At 44.9% G+C, this 19,724-nt stretch overlaps 1 protein-coding gene across 1 annotated transcript; it reads left to right on the top strand.

Moving 5' to 3' along the window:
- The first annotated feature begins 2,323 nt into the window (after window positions 1-2,323).
- On the top strand, window positions 2,324-18,286 carry LOC116795761. The gene is made up of 6 exons (XM_032705711.1): window positions 2,324-3,279; window positions 9,030-9,081; window positions 9,182-9,284; window positions 10,100-10,263; window positions 14,066-14,308; window positions 14,886-18,286. Exons 1-6 carry the CDS (start codon window positions 2,399-2,401, stop codon window positions 15,612-15,614), a joined length of 2,172 nt encoding a protein of 723 aa, XP_032561602.1. The 5' UTR covers window positions 2,324-2,398; the 3' UTR covers window positions 15,615-18,286.
- Window positions 18,287-19,724: the final 1,438 nt, after the last annotated feature.

Raw genomic sequence — 19,724 nt, 5'->3', positions numbered from 1 at the left:
GATGCTTTTGGGTGTTAACAAAGTCTTCTGGTAGTAGAGGTGGGGCTGTGAACGCCCCCCAGCCCCTTCTCAGAGTCTGAAAAGAGACACATAGATCAGTTCACATATTCCTCAAGATAAAATCTCACCCTTGATCACTGCTAATTTAGAGAGACTTGAGCCAACCTGTGACCCTCCCACAGCCAGGGGTGCCACCCTGGGACAGCAGCTGTGCTGGTGCACACTCTGGCTCCAAAACTGGGCACATATTGTAGTTGAAAAGTCAGTTATTTACTGTTTCTTGCTATGCAAATATGTTATTTAAAAGTGAGCTCAAAAGATTAACATGGAACAGAGGGAAGACTGCACTGATGTGCTGGGATGGAGGGAAGGAATAAAAGAGAAGTCACAGAAAATCCCTTTTTCCTTCTTCCAAGTGTAGGAGCCACCCTCTCCCTGAGGAAAGAGGAGCATATTCAGTGAAAACCAGCTAGTTTTCAGTAAAATCCAAGTGCCAACAAATGTGTCTGTAATTCTGATGTGAATTAGTAAATGGATCTAAATGTTAGGATCTGTAGCCTCTCAAATTGACATAAAGTTTTGCTATTTTCGCCTGGATTTTCACCATGAATTAACTGATCCAGACTAAGCCCCAAAATTTTACCTCTTAGAGAAAAGGTCACTGAATTTCTATTAATTTCTTTTTGTATTGTGTGCTGTGGGACTCCTAAGGCAATAAACAGAAAATAATATGTATGTGGCAGATGAATGTGGTTTCTTTTCCACTTGAAACTTCAAGCCACAGTTCAGCCCAGGTGCCTTAAATGAGAAACCTGTAGATTATTCCACTATAATTAACATAAGCTTTGATTTAAATGACATTTTTACAAATCAAATACTGGATTTCAAGTTGAATACAGAACACAGTTTCCAGCCACATTGCTGTTTTGGTCCTTTCCTGTGGCCATCCTGCATCTATCCTGAAATCCCTCAGAATATGAGCAGCACCTGCTGGAAAGCAAAGGTCGTGCCTCTCAGAACAGGTCTGGCTTTTTGTTTCTATTTAGGGGCTTTTAACATTTGGCATTGCATTTTTTTTATTTCCATTTCAATATGAGCCAAGGGGAGGGACCAAGAGGAAAAAAATCTGGAGTATTTTGATCTTTGTGGCTTTATATGGATTTCACAAGCTTCGTTTGTTCTACTGCCAAACTTCCTTTGTGTTTAAATAGATAACAGACCAAGACAACTAATCATTTCCAATAAAAAACCACACCAAACCCAAAGCACTCCCTTTCTTTTCCAATTAATTCTTGCAAACCCATGCTCCTAGACAGGGTCTTGTGACCATAGCACTTAGGATTTTTCCTTCCCCTTTTCCAAAAAAATTGCCCGAGGCACAGACAGGGCCCTGTGCTCTGCAAATTTATGAAAGGATCTTGGAAAAAGGCTCTGAGAGCATCTCTGGGAGAAGGCAGCTGTAAATATGATGTGCAAAAGCAGCCTTCTGTACCTTTAGAGAAGCAGCAGCGTGGGGGTTTGTGCCACCATTCATGGGCTTCCTTCCTCTTTGGAGGCTGAAAGGCTATTTCTGGAGAACGAAGGAATTGCAAATTTCCCATGGAACTGTGGCTGTGTTATGTAAAATGCATGTTGATTGCTGGTTTACTAGAGAGCTGTTATCTGCTATCACTATTTTGGGAGGCGTTGAATTTGAAGAAGAGAAAAAACCATCCAAAAAATCAAAGCCACCCAGATTTTACCACTTATTGAAGTAAAAAAGGCTGAATGTTCTTGAAACAGAAGAAGAGCTGGGTGGATGAATCATGGGTAATCATCAATGCAAAGGTTCTTTTTCACATTAACATGGTTTTCCAGTGAAAATAACACAGAGCTCGAGCTGCTGTGGTAACACATTTTTTCTTTAGCTTCTTAAGATTTTTGTCACACAACCAAATGTTTAGAGCTACACATTTGTGTGGTCAAAAAGTTGTGTATTTGCCAACAGCGGAAATGATCAGTAGTAGGAAGTGAGAATTATGTGAATTACTTATGTGGGTTATATTTCTGTGGAGGCTGACCATTCAATATACACTTCCATAGTCTCTAAGAGTGGCTTTCCATATTAGACATATCAGATTGATGCTGTACAAAAGTAGGAGTTAGACTTGCACAAGCTGAATGAACTTCCCTGTCTTATCTCTGAAGGGAAAGAAAAGAGCAGGACTTCCAGAGGTCCAGCAGAACTGCATCCTGTGTATAATCTCTGGCAATCTGTAAAATGATTTGTTTTATTTCCCAGGTGTATTATTCCTGTGGTGCAGTGGTGCAGTCGATGGAAAGAGGTCTGATTTTATCCCCAGGTTTTCCAAACAACTACTACCCAGGGATACACTGTGTTTGGCAGTTTTTCATTCCCATGAGAACCCATCTCATCTTGGAAATTTTTGACTTCGACATTTTTGAGAGCTCTGGTGACACTCCAACCCCCTGGGATGGCTTTTCAGCCCCTGCTACAACAGGAAACAGTGGCACATCTTCCTCTGAGGAAAACCTGGACTTTGCTCTCCATACTACAAAACCCTCTCTCCAGACCTGGATGTCAAAGGCAGCTCAGAATCTGAGCAGCACCAGAGATGAGTCAAAGGACCTTGCTGGTCACCTGGATGAACTTCCAGGAATCACCTCAAAAAAAGATGAAGCCAAACAAGCAGCTGAAGAAAACCAGTCGAAGCAGGTGAAGGAACCCAAAGTGATCCCCAAGGCTCAAGCAGAGGAGCTGCCATTCCCAGTGGCTGGCAGTGCCACAGTGCAGAGGGAAAATACCAGTGGCCTGGAAGCAGGAGATGATTTGGAAGGGAAAATCTTGCTTGCCCACCTAGCTGCTGCTAGTGAGAGAGATGAAGTTCCAGCAGAGAGCTGGACCCTTCCCTCAACAGCACTGCCCGTGGAAATCTCCTCCAGCCCCCAGCCAGCAGTGGATATCTGTCCCCACGATGTACTCTATGTTTCCGATCTCATCACATTTTCCTCTCGCTTCTGTGGACCAAACTCCCCTTTAAACAAGACCATGGTGTTTGGATCCTCCCTGGAAATGGTGGAGGTTATCATGGAGCTGATCACCACCACGGACAGGGGCCGAGGCTTCGCGATGCTCTTCGAGTACAGGAACATCACAGAGCCCAACACAGTCGATGCTGTGAGGCAGGAGAGGAAGGAGAACATGATGCTGCTGGCAATTGTAACAGGAATCGTTGTCTTTGCACTTGCTTTGCTCTCTGCCCTCTGCATAGTTTGCAGGTAAGGTGATACATCTCAGAGCCCTTGAAGCCTGTGATATAATTCATAGGGAAAAGACCAGAAAACAGTCGTGTTTCCTTTGCTCTGCTGATGTTTGCTGTCCTTCAAATGCAGTGAAGTGTGTGGGTACAGAGGAGGTCAGTGCCAGTCACTGCTCCTGCCCCAGGCTCCTCAGTTTTCTTTCCTATTTCTAAAGCTCCTGTAGCTTAGAGGTATTTTCTTTTTCCAACAGAAATACCTGAAAGGTCAGGACTTTCCTGGACATTCTTTCATTTCAGTGGCAGAGGTGCCTTTGAACCTCAGTTTTGGGACAATAACTGGCCAATGAACAAAAGCAGAACAGAGAGATCATCCTTCTCTGAGTCTCCCAGGCAGACTGAGCTGACAGGCACTGCATCTTTTCCCAGAGATTCCAGTTTGACTCTAACTAACCATCACTAACACTCTGCAGAAAAGTAAATAATAAGTATTACCACTTAGAATTAAGATTAAAAGTTGTTTTCCAGTCTGTAGCATATTTTATCCAAGAGCCTGTGCAGACATTCTAACTCCAATGCATTCAGTGTGCTCAGGAGTCATCTGCACAGCCCTGTGATGCTGGGGAGGAGCCGAGAGCCACACTGCAGTACCTCTCATTGTTCCCAAATGGGATCCAAAATGATACAGTCAAGGGATCTGATGGCCAGGCTGGGTTGCTCGTTTCCAGGTCCTGGTGCTGACTAGTTAAATGGCTAAAACCAGACAGTTACAAAAGCATACCTCTCCAGTCAACTGCTTTTATTTCATATGTTTCTTTCCTCTATATTTATCCAAAAAACACTTCTCCGCCCCCCAGCATATGTTTGCATTTTTCTTTCTAACTCCCTAGTGAAAACATTTTTGTAGAAACAGTGATTTTTTTTTTTCCCCTTCCAACAAATTCAAAACAGAGACTGAGCTCCCCAGGTTTTTGTCAAAATAAACAGCACCTTTCCAATGTTTCGGTTTCAATGAAAACATTGGGTAACCTGACACAAACCCTGTCCCTTGCAGGGTGGTGGCTGGGCACTGGCAGGAGCCTTCACTTCCCAGAGCCAGCAGCCAACTGGCCTGTCCTCCCTCTTCCTGCATCCCCTGCCTCAGTCACTGTGCATCCTCCAACCCAAGAGCTCTCAGGATTGCCCAGACACTCCTGGTCACTGAGGGTGGTTTGATAGAGGAACTTCATTTTCCTGGTCCTTGTGGGGGCTGCATTTCTAGCTCTGGCTGAATAAATACAAAATATGGGCCATCCCACTGGGTATCAGAGAACACAGGCACAGTGGTGAAACTTAAATATAATCTCTCTTGCTGCATGTATAGAAATTCCTGCCTTCAGAGTCCGAGGTCTTCGTAGTTGTAAGAGTTAAACTTGCATGTGTTACATCTAACTAACCTTTTTCCTTTTTTAAAGAGCTTGCAGAACACTAATTTAGACCACAGTTTTTTTGCTAGCTCTAAAGGAAAACGTCTGGTGGAAAATGTCTTCCAGATACCAAATACTTTATTTTTATACCCTTGCCAATCTTCAAAAGAGACAGAAACAGTCCCCCTTCACTATGGCAGCAGCCTGGGCTGATACACATGTTGAGTAGGCTGTTCTTGCTCCAACACCCCTATTTAATTTCACTGTAACCATCCATGAAGCAGAGCATTATTCAAACCAAAAAGAACATGGACAATCTGAGGTTCCACTGGCTGAGGTTCACTCTGCACAGCCTGTTTAGAAAGTCAGGCCATGCTGCTCACATTCAATTTGGCTTTTTGCTTGTCAGATGTTTACAAAATAATGTTCTGCTCTTGCTGACCAACAGAGAAAAAAGTGCACGATTTCAGCCCCACACACAAATGTTTGTGTGTTCTGGGGATACATCCTACCAAGAGCCCTATGGCACAGGATCAGGATTAGACTCACTTCTTTTAACACTGGTGTTTATGTCTTTTGATTGCTCTACAACTCTTTTTTATTTTTTTTATTTTTTTTTTTACAAGAAGATATCTATACCTCAGTCAGCTACTGACTGGATATAAATAGAGATTATCCCTACTCCTTTAGCCTCCTGAAAGGGCGTTTACTATCCCAGCTGCCTGAATTCCCTGCATGCTCTTCCAGAAAGGTCTTGATTATAACACTGTATTTCTTGTCAGACTGAAAGCATTTAAGTGAGAGCTGACCCAGGTGGAAGCAATGCCGTGGCCTGTGCTGAGTTACCTCACTGGTATTGCACTGGAAGAGTCTTTTTTTCCTCTTTGCTGTGCTCACTGCTTCGAGGATTTTGTTCTCTGGCCCCAGAACCACTGGCAGTGTTTGGAGCTTGCCTACCCCTCCCAGCTGTGGGGTTTTAATGCAGCTCAGAACAAGACTGCAGAGACCACTGAGCACATCTAAACTTCTCTCAGACTGAGCCCATCAAGCTCCGTTTTATGCTTCTTGCCCTGAGAAATCAGGTGTCAAATGTGTATCAGCCACAGCCTGTCCTCACTGCAGGAAATGTCAGGGTGGCAAGGGGTGGGCTGACAGGGGAAATGACAATGTTTTAACAGGGCAGCACAAGCAGAACTGGCATCAGCTCCCTGAGGCACAGTGACACTCATCCTGGCCAGGCTGTGCCATTGCAGAGGATGCCAACAGTCACCTTGAAGCTCTTGGCCTTGTAAACTTGCCTTCCACTTTCTTTTCTCTTCATACTTGATTTGTTCCTCTGGTACCAGGTTTAGCTGTTGATTTTTTTTCCCCTCATTTCTATCTGCTGCTCTTGCTCAGCTAAAAGTAGCAGGCTCTGCCTTGCCAGGAGTAGAAATGGCCTGGGATGGGCTTGGCATCCCCTGCCCCTCCAATGCACCAAGTCGTCAGCAGTATCTGCTCGGGCTCATTGCATTCAGCCAGGGCAAAGCTCTCTGGGGAAACTCCAAGTCTCTGCCACACTGCAGCTTTTGTTTGCTACTTGGGGAAGGAATGAAAGCTTCAGTTGTTAGTTGGCCAATAATTCTAATTACTTTTGGCCATGAGGCCTGGCTCGAGTAATGGGGTATTTTTTATTTTCTTTCCCAAGCCCCCAGAACAACAGATATGTCCACCTTATTTAGTTCTAATCCTGTCCCATGCAGTCAAACCTTTGCTCTATGGTTGCAACCCATGGATTGCAACTGCATTTTACATCTGCACAGCCTGCCAAGGACCTGTTCCCCATCACAGCCCTACAGGGACAGGGATGTGATCAAACCATCGCGTGCTGCCCTCTCTGCCCACACAGGCTGCCCTGCCAGTCACTGCCTGCCACGCTGGCACCTGAGGATGAGAATGTGCCTTTGTCGTGTAATGACCTCCTAGAGAATCCCCAGCACTTCTGGGCTAAAAAGCAGACCTTTCCTCTGCCATCCTTGTGTTGGGCACAATGCAGACACCCCTTCCTCCCTGCTGGAGCTGTGTCCTCTGCTTCTATCCTCTACACATCAGACTGATTTACTTAGATACCTCTGACAGCTAGACCTGTCTGGAGCTGCCTGCTGGGGAGCACAGGGCAATTTTCACAAAGCTTCCAACAGACTTAATTTTTTGTTGTTGTTGTTTACTCAAGAATTTTGAAGCAACTTTTTTTTTCTTTAATTACGTTTTCTTTTAAATTATAGAAATTGGTCTGTTTTCACATTGGCTGTTTTATATTCATGAGCTGTGCACTGATCCAAATCTCTGGTCTCCTTGGTGGAGAGGTCCTCAGTGGACCACAGAGCTGCAGTCCAGCTGGAGAAGGAGCTAAAGAAACATTAAGGTCTCCAGCCCTGCAAACTAGAGCATCTCTGTGTTGGTTTTTAGCAGTAAATCCAACTGTTCAGTGAAAATCAGACACTCAATACCCAAAGCGTGATGAGGGAAGAAAAATTAAACCAGTGATATTTCAGCCAGTTACCATTTTTCAGTCCTAATTTAAACTTTGTGAAGAACAGGACTCTCTCTCTCTCTCTCTTATTCTAATATACTCACAGAGGAAACATCTTTGCTGGGGGCACCTTACTCTCCCTTTGGTTCATGCTGCCAAAGTGCAGTGTGGTTTTCAGGTTAGTTATGGTGTCTGCTAAATTTATAAAGGGAAGGAGCCAAAAGAATGTGAGGTATTTCAGTTTGTTAAGGCAGAACTCGCCCGGTCTATCCATAGTTTAAATTTTTCTATGGGTTTTGACAGGGAAGAGCTGGGAGGAGATGACAAAAAAAATACTGCCATGTGGACAAACAGGGGAGTTACACAGAGTTCTCCCACAATCTACCTGAATGCCTTGACCACCCCACTAATTCATTTTTTGGGGGTATGCTTGGCCAGGTCACTCCTGCTGAAATGATTCTGGTGGCCAAAAAGAGCTTCTGGGGGATGTGTGTGTTGAATATTGACATACACATTTTCTAGTCTGAAATATTTCCTGTGTTGTTTGATCTTGCTTGATAAGGCAACACTAATCCCAATTGGAAGCCTTTCCCTGCTCCCCTTCCTGAATCAGCGCATTAGAGGAGCCTTCCCTGCTTCAGCCTTGAGTTTCCCTGAGAAGCCCAAGCAGTGGCTGTGCCTCCTGGAGTAACAGCTATCTGTCTGGATCTCCTCTGGATTAAATTCCCAAGTGCCAACTTGCTCTCCTCTTTTTTTCTGTAGTCCTCTCTGTATTCACCAGGAATAGCATATGGGTTTTTTCTCCCTCAATTCACTTGTCAGTCAATGAGCATTTTTTAAGAGATCCAATGACACGGTGCAGGAATGAAACCCATCATGCCCAAGACAGAGCAGACACTGGCTCACAGCCACCTCCTTAGGTGGTCCCTGAGCCCATATTCTCACAAACAAACAGTAATGAAACGGTGACTGAAAACTCGACATCTTGGCTTCAACTCATAACTACCAAAAACACTTGCATGGAGGAGATTGAATGCCTTAAACCAATCCCCACAACGAGAAGCACAACAGCCAGCAGCACAGATAGTAGGAAAACAGTAACACTGGTTGCATCCCATCTGGTCAGTGCCTTAAAGCTCCCACGTGTCTACTGTCCCACAGAGAACCACTGAACACAAAGGCAAAGTATACTCGCCTCAGTCATTGTAACATTCATTAGTGCCAGTGGTATCTTTGAGTCTTATCCATCCAAAAGTTAATAACACTAGTTGTTTCATAACCTCAGTTTTACAAAAAATGGTTAAGAACACGCGTGTGCCTCCCTTCAGCCAAGGGGCACATTCACCCCACAGTGATCTGCCTCTTAGTGAAAGGGTCACACAAATGAGCAGCATCTGATGCTCTCTGCTTGCTAAAAATAGCCCAGCACACAGAATTAGCTCTGCAGATGAAATGTTCTGTCTAACAGGATCAGAGGGATGTCACTGCCCAGACCCAGGCAGAATCTCAGCCCTGCTATTCTGCTGCTGATGGGGAAGAGCAGCTGGCAGGGGGAGCCTGGTGGGACTTGGCAGAGGTCTGAACTCTGTCCCTGCTTTTGCAGTGATCACGGGAAGAAGATGACAGGTTCTTCTCTTCTTCAGCTGGCTTCCCACCACATGAGCATATAATTTTCTCCCCTGGTTTGCAGGCCTTGCTGCCTCAGCCTTGGCAAGTATTTTGGCTGCTCCTGTAGGTGGGAGAGCTCACAACCTGCTGGGTTCCCCTCGCGGGATGAGCACAGCCGAGACCTTCCCCTTGGACCTTTAACTCACTTGTGGGCTTGTTGTTGTTGTCGCTGTCTCTCCTTTTCAGGCAGAGAACGTGCCCCAAAAGGAGCTCATCCAACGCATGCAGTGACCAGGAGGTTAGTGCTAATGGCTTCAGCAATTTCTGTTTCTCTCTTTCATGTTGGCTGTTGCACTGTTTATCTGACGATGTTTACTGGGGCATGTTCTGAGTTGTAGAACAGGATCCAGAACTCCACTGTCGATATCAATGAGCTCCAGCTGGTGGTGCCAAGCCGGGAGAATGAGAACAACAACCACTCTGTGAGCCGGGAGCAGGCGGGTAAGCGCGGGGCAGCGGCGGAGCAGGTCAGGGCACCCGGAGCCCTGGGCCAGTTAATCAGATAGTTCCTTCCTTGCAATCCTCCTCTCTGTCTTGCCCATGCACAGCTGGAGAGCTGCTTCACAGCAGAAAGCCTTTGTTGTGGGGACTCTCCCTTGCTGCTCTCCCCCCTCCCTGGGAGGGTGATTCCCCTGGCAAGGAGCACACACAAGCACAGCTCCAGCGTGCTGCCAACACAAGCTGTGACAGCACATGGCATTGCAGAGACACTGGGTTAGCAGAGCGAAGATGCTGGGTTCAGGCTGCTACAGATCCATGAACTGTGGAAGAGTTTCACCTGCCCTGTGCCTAACCTTGTCCAGAAAGGATTGGTTTTACAGTGCTCAAAGGGGCTCTGGTCAGCTCCAGCTCCTGGAGTTCAGTTTCTGTGGGTCTATGTGGAACTGCTTTGGGTGACTGCTCCCAGTATTAGCAGGAATGAGTAAACACAAATAAATGATGAGTTGAGAAGGCTGCAAGTTTCTGATCTGTAGCACAACCTTGTTTGTGTTTAATACAAAGGATTTCAGTTTACCTCTGTCTGTATTAGAAAGCAGACCCAAGGGTGTTCCTCCTCTCCTCTTCTGTTTCTAAAAACTTGCAGTTGCAGGAGAACAAACTGTTGGCTTGAATTTTGCTCTGGCTGGTGTGACAGGCAGCCAAAGCCTGCTCTAGATTGCCTGGGGAGGGAGGGAGGAGGGTTTGTCATGGAGGAGTTGGAAACAGATGTTTTGGACTCTTGCAAGCAGCCTTTATTGATTTTCCTCCTTTGTCAGCCCCTTCCTGCAGGGGCAGCACAGAACGGTCTCCTCAGGACACTGACCCAGACGTGCCCTCCTCCATCTCCGCCGTGACCACCGAGACCGGGAGCGACGAAGTGTTTATCATTTCTGCTGGACCTGGGGCCAGTGGGCTGAGCTTTACCACCTACAGGATACAGGTAGGAGTGCTCTCTAGCAAGCCACAGCATGTCCCTCTTGGACAGCACCTGTCATATCTGTCCATGTACGACTACCACCCACTTTCTAAGCAGGGCAGTGGCTGAGCCAGGCAGTTCTCCCAACCCTCAAGCTGAGCTGCCCTCAAACGATGTGGGCTGGGATCCCCCAAGCCAGTGTCTTCCCAGTTTTGGGAAGAGTAAGTACAGAAGTCTACCTTGAATCTGATAGCCAATAATGCAGATGTCTGCTGACAGGCAGTAGAACCAGCCCTCTGAAATATGTTAGTTGGCAAAGATGTTCCATTAAAAATATCACCTGTAGCAGCTTAAAGACCTGGGAGTCAGACCTGCTCCTGCCCACCACTCCCAAGAGATCAGGGAACGTACTCGGCTCCTCAGCTTGGCAGAAAGTTAACTGTCTCACCAGGCTGTGAAAATTATCAGTGTAGGCTCCAAAAAAATCAAGTGCTTCAAGTGGAAGCTCTGGAGCCCTTTCAAATTCAGGCAGAAACCCGAATCAATTCAGTAAGTTCTTTTTTTAGCCCTTTCCCCTGCACTCCTGGTCCTTTATCTGTTTAGGAACAGATGATGGCTCAGAAGCCTCAGGTCTGGCTGTCACCTCTTCAGCCTTGAGTGAGTGCAGATGGGGCACATCCATTACGAGTGTGTGCTAAAGCCTTTCCCAGGTCAATGTTCTCTTCTCCAGTGCCCTCTCTTTTTCCCACAAGAGGATAAACAAGCAGCACAAGGAACTCACATGCCCAGGACAGTCTGTGTAATACTTCTGTCACGGTTTACAAAACAAAAGCATTCTGTATCCCCACACTCCATTAGGAAGTTAGCCAGGAGGCCACGCTGGTCAGGATTTTCCTACCCTGGTGTAAGACACGTGCTGAGCTTTTCCTCCAGTTGGCCACGCTGATTAACAGGAAGAGAGAAAGAAGGGAAAACAGCTCTGGTGCCTTCCCCTGCCTAAACATTACCTTCTGTGGAGCAGGGCACTGTGAGCTGCACCCAAACTGGGCACCCTTGAGCACCTGAACTCCCTGGTCCTTCTTCCCAGGGCAGAGAGCTTCACCTGGTGGCAGTCACATACACACACACCTTCCAGGCAGAGGGGAAGCCCTCTTTCCTGCCTCTGTTCCCCACCCTAGTCAGGAAGACTTATAATCCCCATTTCTATTCTGCCATCACTTCTGCAAGCATCTTCAGAGGAGATTTATATTTAAAAAAAAATAAAATGAAAGAGTTAGTGCTAAAACAGTGAAGGTAACCCAAGAATAAAAGTGACTTGCCTCATTATTAACTCAGGAGGCGTCTCCTCCTCGGTGATGTCCTTGCTGCACACAGATGAGTCCACACTCCCAACCAAATCCCCCAACAAGCAGAAAAACAGCCCAGGACCCATGGCAGGGCCTCTTTGAAAACCCTGGGTCTCTCCACACAGCTGAAGACTATCATCTCCATGGGAGTGGAAATCAAGCACAGCTGGCTAATTACAGACCTGCCATCATTGGACCACTTCATACTCAGGGTTCCTGGATATTAAACATGTTCACAGTTTAATTTTTAAACGTGTATTTTTAGGGTGTAAAATGCAGCTGGGCAGCCAGCCCCTGAGCCCTGCAGAGGGGATGGTGCAGAGCTTTGGTGGCCCAGCACTAGGGAAGTGAGATGAGTTACCCGCTGGAGCAGAGCCTGTTTCTTGGCAGGGATCCTCCTGCAGTTATCCTCTGTGAAAAGATGTGTGAAATCCTGAGCCTTCACGGTGCAGAAAATAACACCAGCAGACTCACCTCACCCAAAATGCTCTGCTAGACAAAGCCAGATATAAGGAGCTTTCATTAAATAAATTATCCCAATCTTTTCACTGGGAAATGGTGTCTGGCTGCTTGGCCCTGTGCCACCCAGCAAGTGTGAGCCCTGCTCTGCTGGGCCCGAGCCAGTGATGAACCAGCTCCTGCTTCTCAGCTCCCAAAACCTACTGGAAGACACCAGTCCCCTGTTAGGAGGGAGGAGCTGGGAGAGCAAACACGTGTCTCTGTGTGTGACCAGTGAGAGGAAACAGGGGGCAGGATGGGTTTTGGGTGGCTTCCGAGGTGTCCTCCAGGAGATCACGGCTCCATAAGTCCCGTTTGTTTTAAGGCATCGTTCAGCCTTTGGCCAAACTGTAACTGTGATCTCTGACTTCTGATCAGACATTGCAAGTTTCAGATGCAAAGGTCTGAGTAAAGAAAACGATCGTGGAGGTTTAAGAAACATTTTTTTCCTGAAACATTTTCCAAAATGTAGAAAATACATTATTCATCTTCACAGTTACTTCCAGTATATCTATCTCAAAACCAGTGGCTAATTTTTACATCAATTTGGAGGTATTTATAGTAATATTAGAATAATAAATCCTAAGACAGCCTGAAGGGGCTTCTGAGGAGAAGACAGCTGGCTTATAAATAAAGATTGTTGCTTTAACTAAATCTGAGACTAGGAGCTTAATATTGAAACAAACTTATCCTGAGCCTGATGCCTCTCCTGGCTTCCTACTGAGGTTTTTTTCTACTGTAGTAGCTAATTTCTTGCCTCTCTGCCCATCCATTTCCAATATGACACTTTCACTAAATAGTTTCTTTGATTTGCAGAAACTTGAAAGATTCAGTTTCTCAGAAATAACAACTGACAAGTTTCTGGTTTCTCAGGACTTTTAAATCGAGGACAGTGTGGGATTTATTTCAGACCCTTTTTAATGACTGTGTAAACTTTGGGAATGTGGAGTTGGCATTCTTCTCATGACAACCATATCTGCACAGCTGAAAATTAAAAATATGTATAGAGTTGTGTAACAGGAGGCTTATATAAATAACAGGTGAAGTATTAATGAGAATGAAAGGAAATTCATAGGACTGTCAGGGATTCTCTAACTTTAAACCCATATCAATATTAAGGACAAAAATTGTGATTTTAAATGCAGCATCAGAACTTATAAAGTGTGGAAGAGCTCTTTGTCTATAGTTCATTCCCATGTCTGATCAGCCCTGCTTATGCACAGGGCTGGTGACAACATTTAATGTGGTCTCACCTTCTGATGATGCCAATTTTACCCCTGTCTGGATGTCTTGTTCTGCTGCTAAAGCACGTTTTCCACCTGAAGAGAATTTTTTATGCAAAATGAAAATTTCCTTGGCTCCAATCCAGTCCTTGTGCTTCTTGTTCCATTCAGCACAGACACTGAGAACAGATTATTCCCTTTCTCTTTATTTTTAATTCTTTTTCTTAATTCTTCCCTTACATAGAATAAAGAGCACTACTTCAGTCTTTTTTCCCAAATTGTGCATTTTTCAGACTCCCGATTCTCTTGTTTCTTGCTTCTGGATTTCTTTCAGCAGGCCCCCTCCCCCCTGAAGTTTCATTTCCCCAGACAGGCTCACCTGGAGCCTTCCAAGAGCCAAGCTCAGTGGAAGAATTACATTTTACACAGAGAATTTCACTATTCTGATCTGTCACGTTATCTCCAGTAAAATTAAGCTGTAGGTACGTCATGTATTTGGTTAGTGAGAGCGGTGTGATTGCTCATATAACCGAAATTTCCCAGTGTTAAACCCAAAACTGGGGAAACAAGGTAAAACCTTCCTGCGGGGAAGGCAACAAACTTCAGGCTGGAAGAGCAACGAGGAGAAGTTGCATTCCCGTGTCCCCTGAGAACGACTGAATAACTCAGCCTCTTGCACCAACAGCGTATTTTTTAAAGTGTTTTAAAAATGTCCCGATGAGAGACGCTGTAAATTATCTTTATTTTTACTCTTTTCAGGACAAAAACCTGAAGAGAAGCGTGACCAGCCCGGGCTCCGTGTGCGAGTGGCTGAGCTCGAACCCCGCGGGAGCCGCCGAGAAGGGGAACGTGCAGCTGGAGAACCCCAACCCCTGTCCCCGGCAGCGCACGTGGAGCGCCCGCACCTTCCACGACCTCCTGGCCCCCATCCCGCAGCTGCAGAAGAAATGGTGCAGCTGGACCACCACCAACAGCCCCTTCACGAAGCTGGTTGACAGCAGCGTGAGTCCTGCGGGGAGGGGAGGGCGTGGTGGTCAGAGCCTGCACCCCAGGACTGCTGCTGCTGGGACATGTTTCCCCCTTGGCCACTGCTTTGCCTCTCCACCCTGCACTTCCACACATTTCAGTCCGTCTTCCTGGATGGATGGGAAATTCTTTTGCCCAACTGTACTGTAATTTAGCCAGGCTTTCCCTAAACTGTATTTTCCAGCAGTTAGCACCAGGTTAAGAAGTTTTCCCCAGTCCTGAAAAAACATTAAAAAAATGCCTTTGGGCAAGATCATCTCCTTGAGTGTTCTGATATGTGCCTTTTCCCCTGGTTACACCTTAAACTCAGTATATTTGATGTATTATTATTGCACTGCAAGAGCCCGTGGGTGTGGGAGGGATATCTAGGTCTCACTGACTGTAACCATCAAACCAACAGCTTGCTACAGAGCTAATAGAGGATGTTTCTTCCTTTTTAAGGTAATAACATAGGTTTTTGCTAAAGAATACATCTTACCTCTAACATAACCAGGAATTTTAACTTTTAGTTCCCTTGGGATCAAAGTTTCTAATTTTGTGTTATTTTGTGCAGGGTTTTTCTACAGCTGCAAGATCCCAAGGTGTCCCAACCAGAAAGGTAATCTCAGCCACTGAGATAGAGGGAGCATCAGAGACCATTTACTCTGATTCCTCTGCCAGTAATGCCTCCTACCCCCTCACTCAGTCTGCACAAAGGCAGCGGAAGCTAACCTCCTGCAATTTGAAGAAATCCAGATTTGGGAACCCTTATTTTGGATTTTTAGCCAGCTCCCCTGACAGCAAACCTGGGAGGTCCTTGGATCCCTCAAGACATCTAGGGGCAGCATCTCCAGTCAACAGCCAAAGCCCCAAAAACCTTCTAGAGAGCTCCAACCCACTGAAAATCAACTTGGTCAACGGTTCAAAAACAAAGGAGCTTCTGGTAGAAACAGATAAAAACAAACCTGTTTTTGTTATTTCTGAAGAAGGGGATGATCAGCAGCCTCTGGTCCTCGCAGAACATCTCAGTCAGTGTGGAGATCTGTCAGAGCAAAGTGCTGTGTACGCAGTGCCAGACAAACAGCCCGTGGCTCTGACTGTGGAGGGGAAAGGTTCCACCACTTTCACATCGAATCTTCCCCTTTGGGCAAAATCTCCTGCTTTGTACAAAGGTCACAAGAAGGCCCCCAGCTCCTCCAGGGACCAGCAGAGCTCAGCAGGTGTAGATGCCAACACCACTGAGACCTCACAGGACTGTGACAGCCCAGCTGCTCCTACACTATGCCAAGCTTCAGTCCAGTGATGCCCTTGGAAAGACTGGAACATCAGTTCACCAAAACAGAGGGAACAGGGACTTGACCAGAGCAGAAGCTGTGCCAAGCAGTTGAGTGCAGCTTTGTTAAGAGCAGCCTTTGCTTCCCACACGCTGGGACTGAGATTATGAGGATACAAACCACAGCACAGCACAAATGCCATTGTCCCTTATGCCCACTAACCTCCTCTCTCTTCTTTTGCATGAAATTTTGAAGTGGCTTATACAAGAAAGCATCCTCTGAAAAGGCACTTCAGGCTGCAGAAAATCTGGAGTAGGAATGAAAGTCATCTGGGATGGTCACACCATGGTTTATATCTGAAATGTAAATCAGTCCCCTGTCCCTGTGGTGTCACTTGAGTCTTTCTGTTGGGAGCTCTGAGTTAACTTAGCTATGCCTGTACAATCCAAGCCTTGCCAAGCCAAGGGTAAGAATTCAACCATGCATGTTTGCATACAGTTTTGTAAACTTAATTTTAAGCATTTCATAACTTCTGCACTCTAGCACAAAGCTTACCAAGCATTAGAATCTCTATTATCAAAGACCATGATTAGCTCATATCCTAACTCTATAGAGGAGTGTGCAGACGAGCTGAGCAACCCAACACCAGATGCTTGTTCTATAAAAGTCTAATGTAGCTTTATCTTTGTTAGATCTATATAGGCTTAGAACACCTCAGTCCACTACATTAAGTGACTCCTCATGGCAACAGGAGCATGTGTACAAAAACACTGAAATACTAGGAATAGTCTCCAGCATCCAACCCTTGGATATTTGCAGCTGCTCTGATCCTACATCCACCAGCTATTTATTGCTGGTAACGCACATTGACTGCAGAACTATTTCCCTTTAGCAGGCAGGACTTAAAAGACAAAATTAAGTGGGGCAAACTTTGAGTGCTTTCTTTGGAAATTAACTCCTAAGTGGCTGTGCCTCCCTGAGTACAAAGCCAGGGCATTCAATGGAACACTGAACCAAAGGGAAGCCTGCTAGTCTCATTGCCTTTAATAATCCCATCAGTATTTTAATTGCCTCCTGGTGATATTTTCCTATCTCTGCAAGACTCCTGCATGTTTGGCCCACAATTTAGAATTATTTTCCTTTCTTAAATGAAAAAAATTCCCTCTGAAGCTGTACTTTGCAGCTGACACAGCACATTGTTTTGAAGCAATAGCATGTCATAAAACAGGTGTCAGAAGGAAATCTTCCACATGAGTCTTCCCCTGCATTGGCTACAATGTGCACCCAGTTATTTTAATCCTTCTGTGTGAAGGCATTAAGCCTGATTCCTGAAATATTTAACTGAATTATTTATGATTTCACCTGCTATTACAGCTTCCATTTGTCACCTATTAATGTCTAAGATATGCAGCACAAGTAGGTTTTGCCTTATATTTTGTGTGTGTGTTTACATGTCTACACAGACATAGAAGCCTCGCAGCAGGGGAAGCAAAAACACATATGCCCTTTAGCAGCTGACTTAAACATGAACAGCAAACAAGTCTCTGCATCTATTACTACCAGACTGTGTTGAGTAGTTTTGAAGTGCAGAAGTCTGGCTCCACGTTGGTTGCTTCTTTTTTTGTGGGGTATTTTTTTGTTGTTTAAATTAATGCTATTTGATTCAAAGGGAAGAGTTAATATATTTATGATTTAAAAAATATTTAGAAGTCTTCAGCACTCTAACAATAACTCCCACTGCATTAAATTCATACACATTGTAATTCAGAGTCGATGTTCTGTTACTTATTACATTTCTAAAGATTGAAGTACTAAAATCTACTTTTCACAAGTCCTTATGTTCAGTTATTGACAATAGCTACATTTGAAGGGCTGGAAAAAGTGGCTTTTTCAATAAAAGCATGTTTAACTATTAATTTGCACGGTGTAACAACACTTACTTTGTTTATTTTGCTGAAAGACTGAGTTGCCTGGGCAGTGGCTCAGGGCAGAGGTGCCTAGGGGGGGGTACCCTGGGACAGCAGCCTCGGGAGCAGCTGCAATGGGATGAACACAGGAGCAAACCCTCGAGGATTAGACCTCTCTCAACTTCTCCTCAGTAACTGAGCCAGATTTCAGAGGAGCTGGTTGTTTACCCTGACCTCCCCTCCTACCTGTTGTGCAACCAAAGAGCAGATTTGGCTAAGGAGGTGCAGGTTCTGCCGGGGGGGTTCTGGGGGAGTTGGCTTTCCTTTCATATCCTGCTTGTCTGAGCCCTGCGTGTCCCTTCCACCACTGCAGCAGCACAGGGCCAGCTACAGAGCCATCAGACTGTGCACTGTCCACAGACCCATGTGCAGAGAGCCTTCCTCCTGATGAATATGCAATATTGATGAATATTGCAATATGCTGCCTGTTCCCAGAACAGAGGGGGCTGATTTACCAACTGTTCCAAGGTGATGCCCTCTGGCACCAGGAGATGCTGGAGCCCCATGCCTGCAGGTGCTGCAGGTACACAGAGACCCCCCTGCCAGGTCAGCCCTGGAGAGCCCCCAGAGGAGACTCCAGTTCCTGACTTTCCTTTTGAAGTTTTTTTTTTTTCCTTTGGCAGATCACAACTGCTAAAGAGGTAGTTGTGTTTTATTTTGAACCTCCAAAGAATGTATAAAATATTTTCTTCCTCTTACACCTAAAGCAATAAGTTCTCATGTTTTTCTCCCCCACCCAGGAACACAAATGGCTTCCACCCAAACTCTTCAAGGAAGTCATAGTGCAGAGTTAAGACATTCTGAAAGTGGAATAAAGTGCTCTAATACCCTCAGCTGTAAATATTGAGTGGGATTACTTTTTAAATAGTATTACTTATGGCATTTGTTTTGTTCCTGACAGCCATTATTATTTCAGAGAGCTCTGCTGCCACTTGCAATGACAGAAATCCTCATCCCTCATGCAGGGGCTCAGGTTCAGTTTTAGCTTTGTGCAGGGCAGTCAGTTTGCTGTGCCATTCTGCATATTGTAACCAAGCAGCAAATGGGATAAACATGCTGAACACTCACTGAAGAGGAGGAAAATCATTTCCATCACAACTGCATGGGGATAAAATGTCACAAAAATGTTATGGAGCTAACAAAGAGAAGTATTCTTTTCAGCAAAACTGTGGTTGAATAGTGTGCACCTTTTTTTTTTTTTTTTAAATTATTATTTTGGAATGTGCTAGGCAATCCCTCTAGATAATGTGTTAGGTAGACTAAATAGGACAAAAATATGCAGGCATTCCCTATGTTTTCATTTTTCAAACAGAGTTTCAAAATAAAAGCTTGAAGCTATACAGGTTGACAAGAATCCTGTGTGTGAGGCTCCTTACTGTCAGGTACTTACAAAAGTTGGGAAATGGAGGCTCAAAGGGCAAACAATCCAGTGGATTTAGCATGCAGGTAATACATCCTAACTTGGAGGATTCAGAGTAGTATTCAGCAAGAAAAATCCACTTATAACTTATTAGCGAAACATGAACTGAGGTTTCCTTTCAGAAAATTAACTTTCCTTTAGGAGCAGTTGCTTACAAAGCTTTCTACTCAAAACTCCTTTGGTTTTTTTTTTCCTCATGAGGGCAGCACATGGGCACTAACAAAACACATTCGATTCAAATAGTCCAGTCAGTCAATTTTATTCTAAACAATTAAAGATTAATTTGGATTGCAAGGAAAAAAAAAAAAGTTAAGTCCTAAGCCAACACTTACCTAACGAAAGCAAGTGAAACTCAGCAGCACTGAAAAGGATACCCAACAGAGACCAAATACAGCTTCAACATATATTCATGGTCTGTCTAGAAATGTCTTTGATGTTAAACCTCATATGGCACACTTAACATTTTTTATAATTCATTTCCTATGGAAACTAATGAGCTTAAGGGTGAAATTACCTCATTGAAAGTCAAAATGGAAGTGTGAAGAAAAGAGGGATGACCTGGAAAGCAGATTTAGAAGCAATCTTTGCATATTAAGCATTGCTGTGGGAAATAGTATAATTAGTTTTCTTCAGAAGTTATTCCTTGGAATTGTGTAAGTGGTATTTCAGCTCCCAAACATCATGCAGAAAGAATGTTAGACAAAATAGGTGGAAAAAATGCAAAATCCCCACATGTTCAAGAGATCCTTTTC

Source organism: Chiroxiphia lanceolata, chromosome 18 (genome assembly GCF_009829145.1).
Source record: "Chiroxiphia lanceolata isolate bChiLan1 chromosome 18, bChiLan1.pri, whole genome shotgun sequence".
Lineage (NCBI taxonomy): Eukaryota > Metazoa > Chordata > Aves > Passeriformes > Pipridae > Chiroxiphia > Chiroxiphia lanceolata.
Note: the sequence above shows the minus strand (reverse complement) of the source record. Positions and strands in the feature narration are given on the sequence as shown.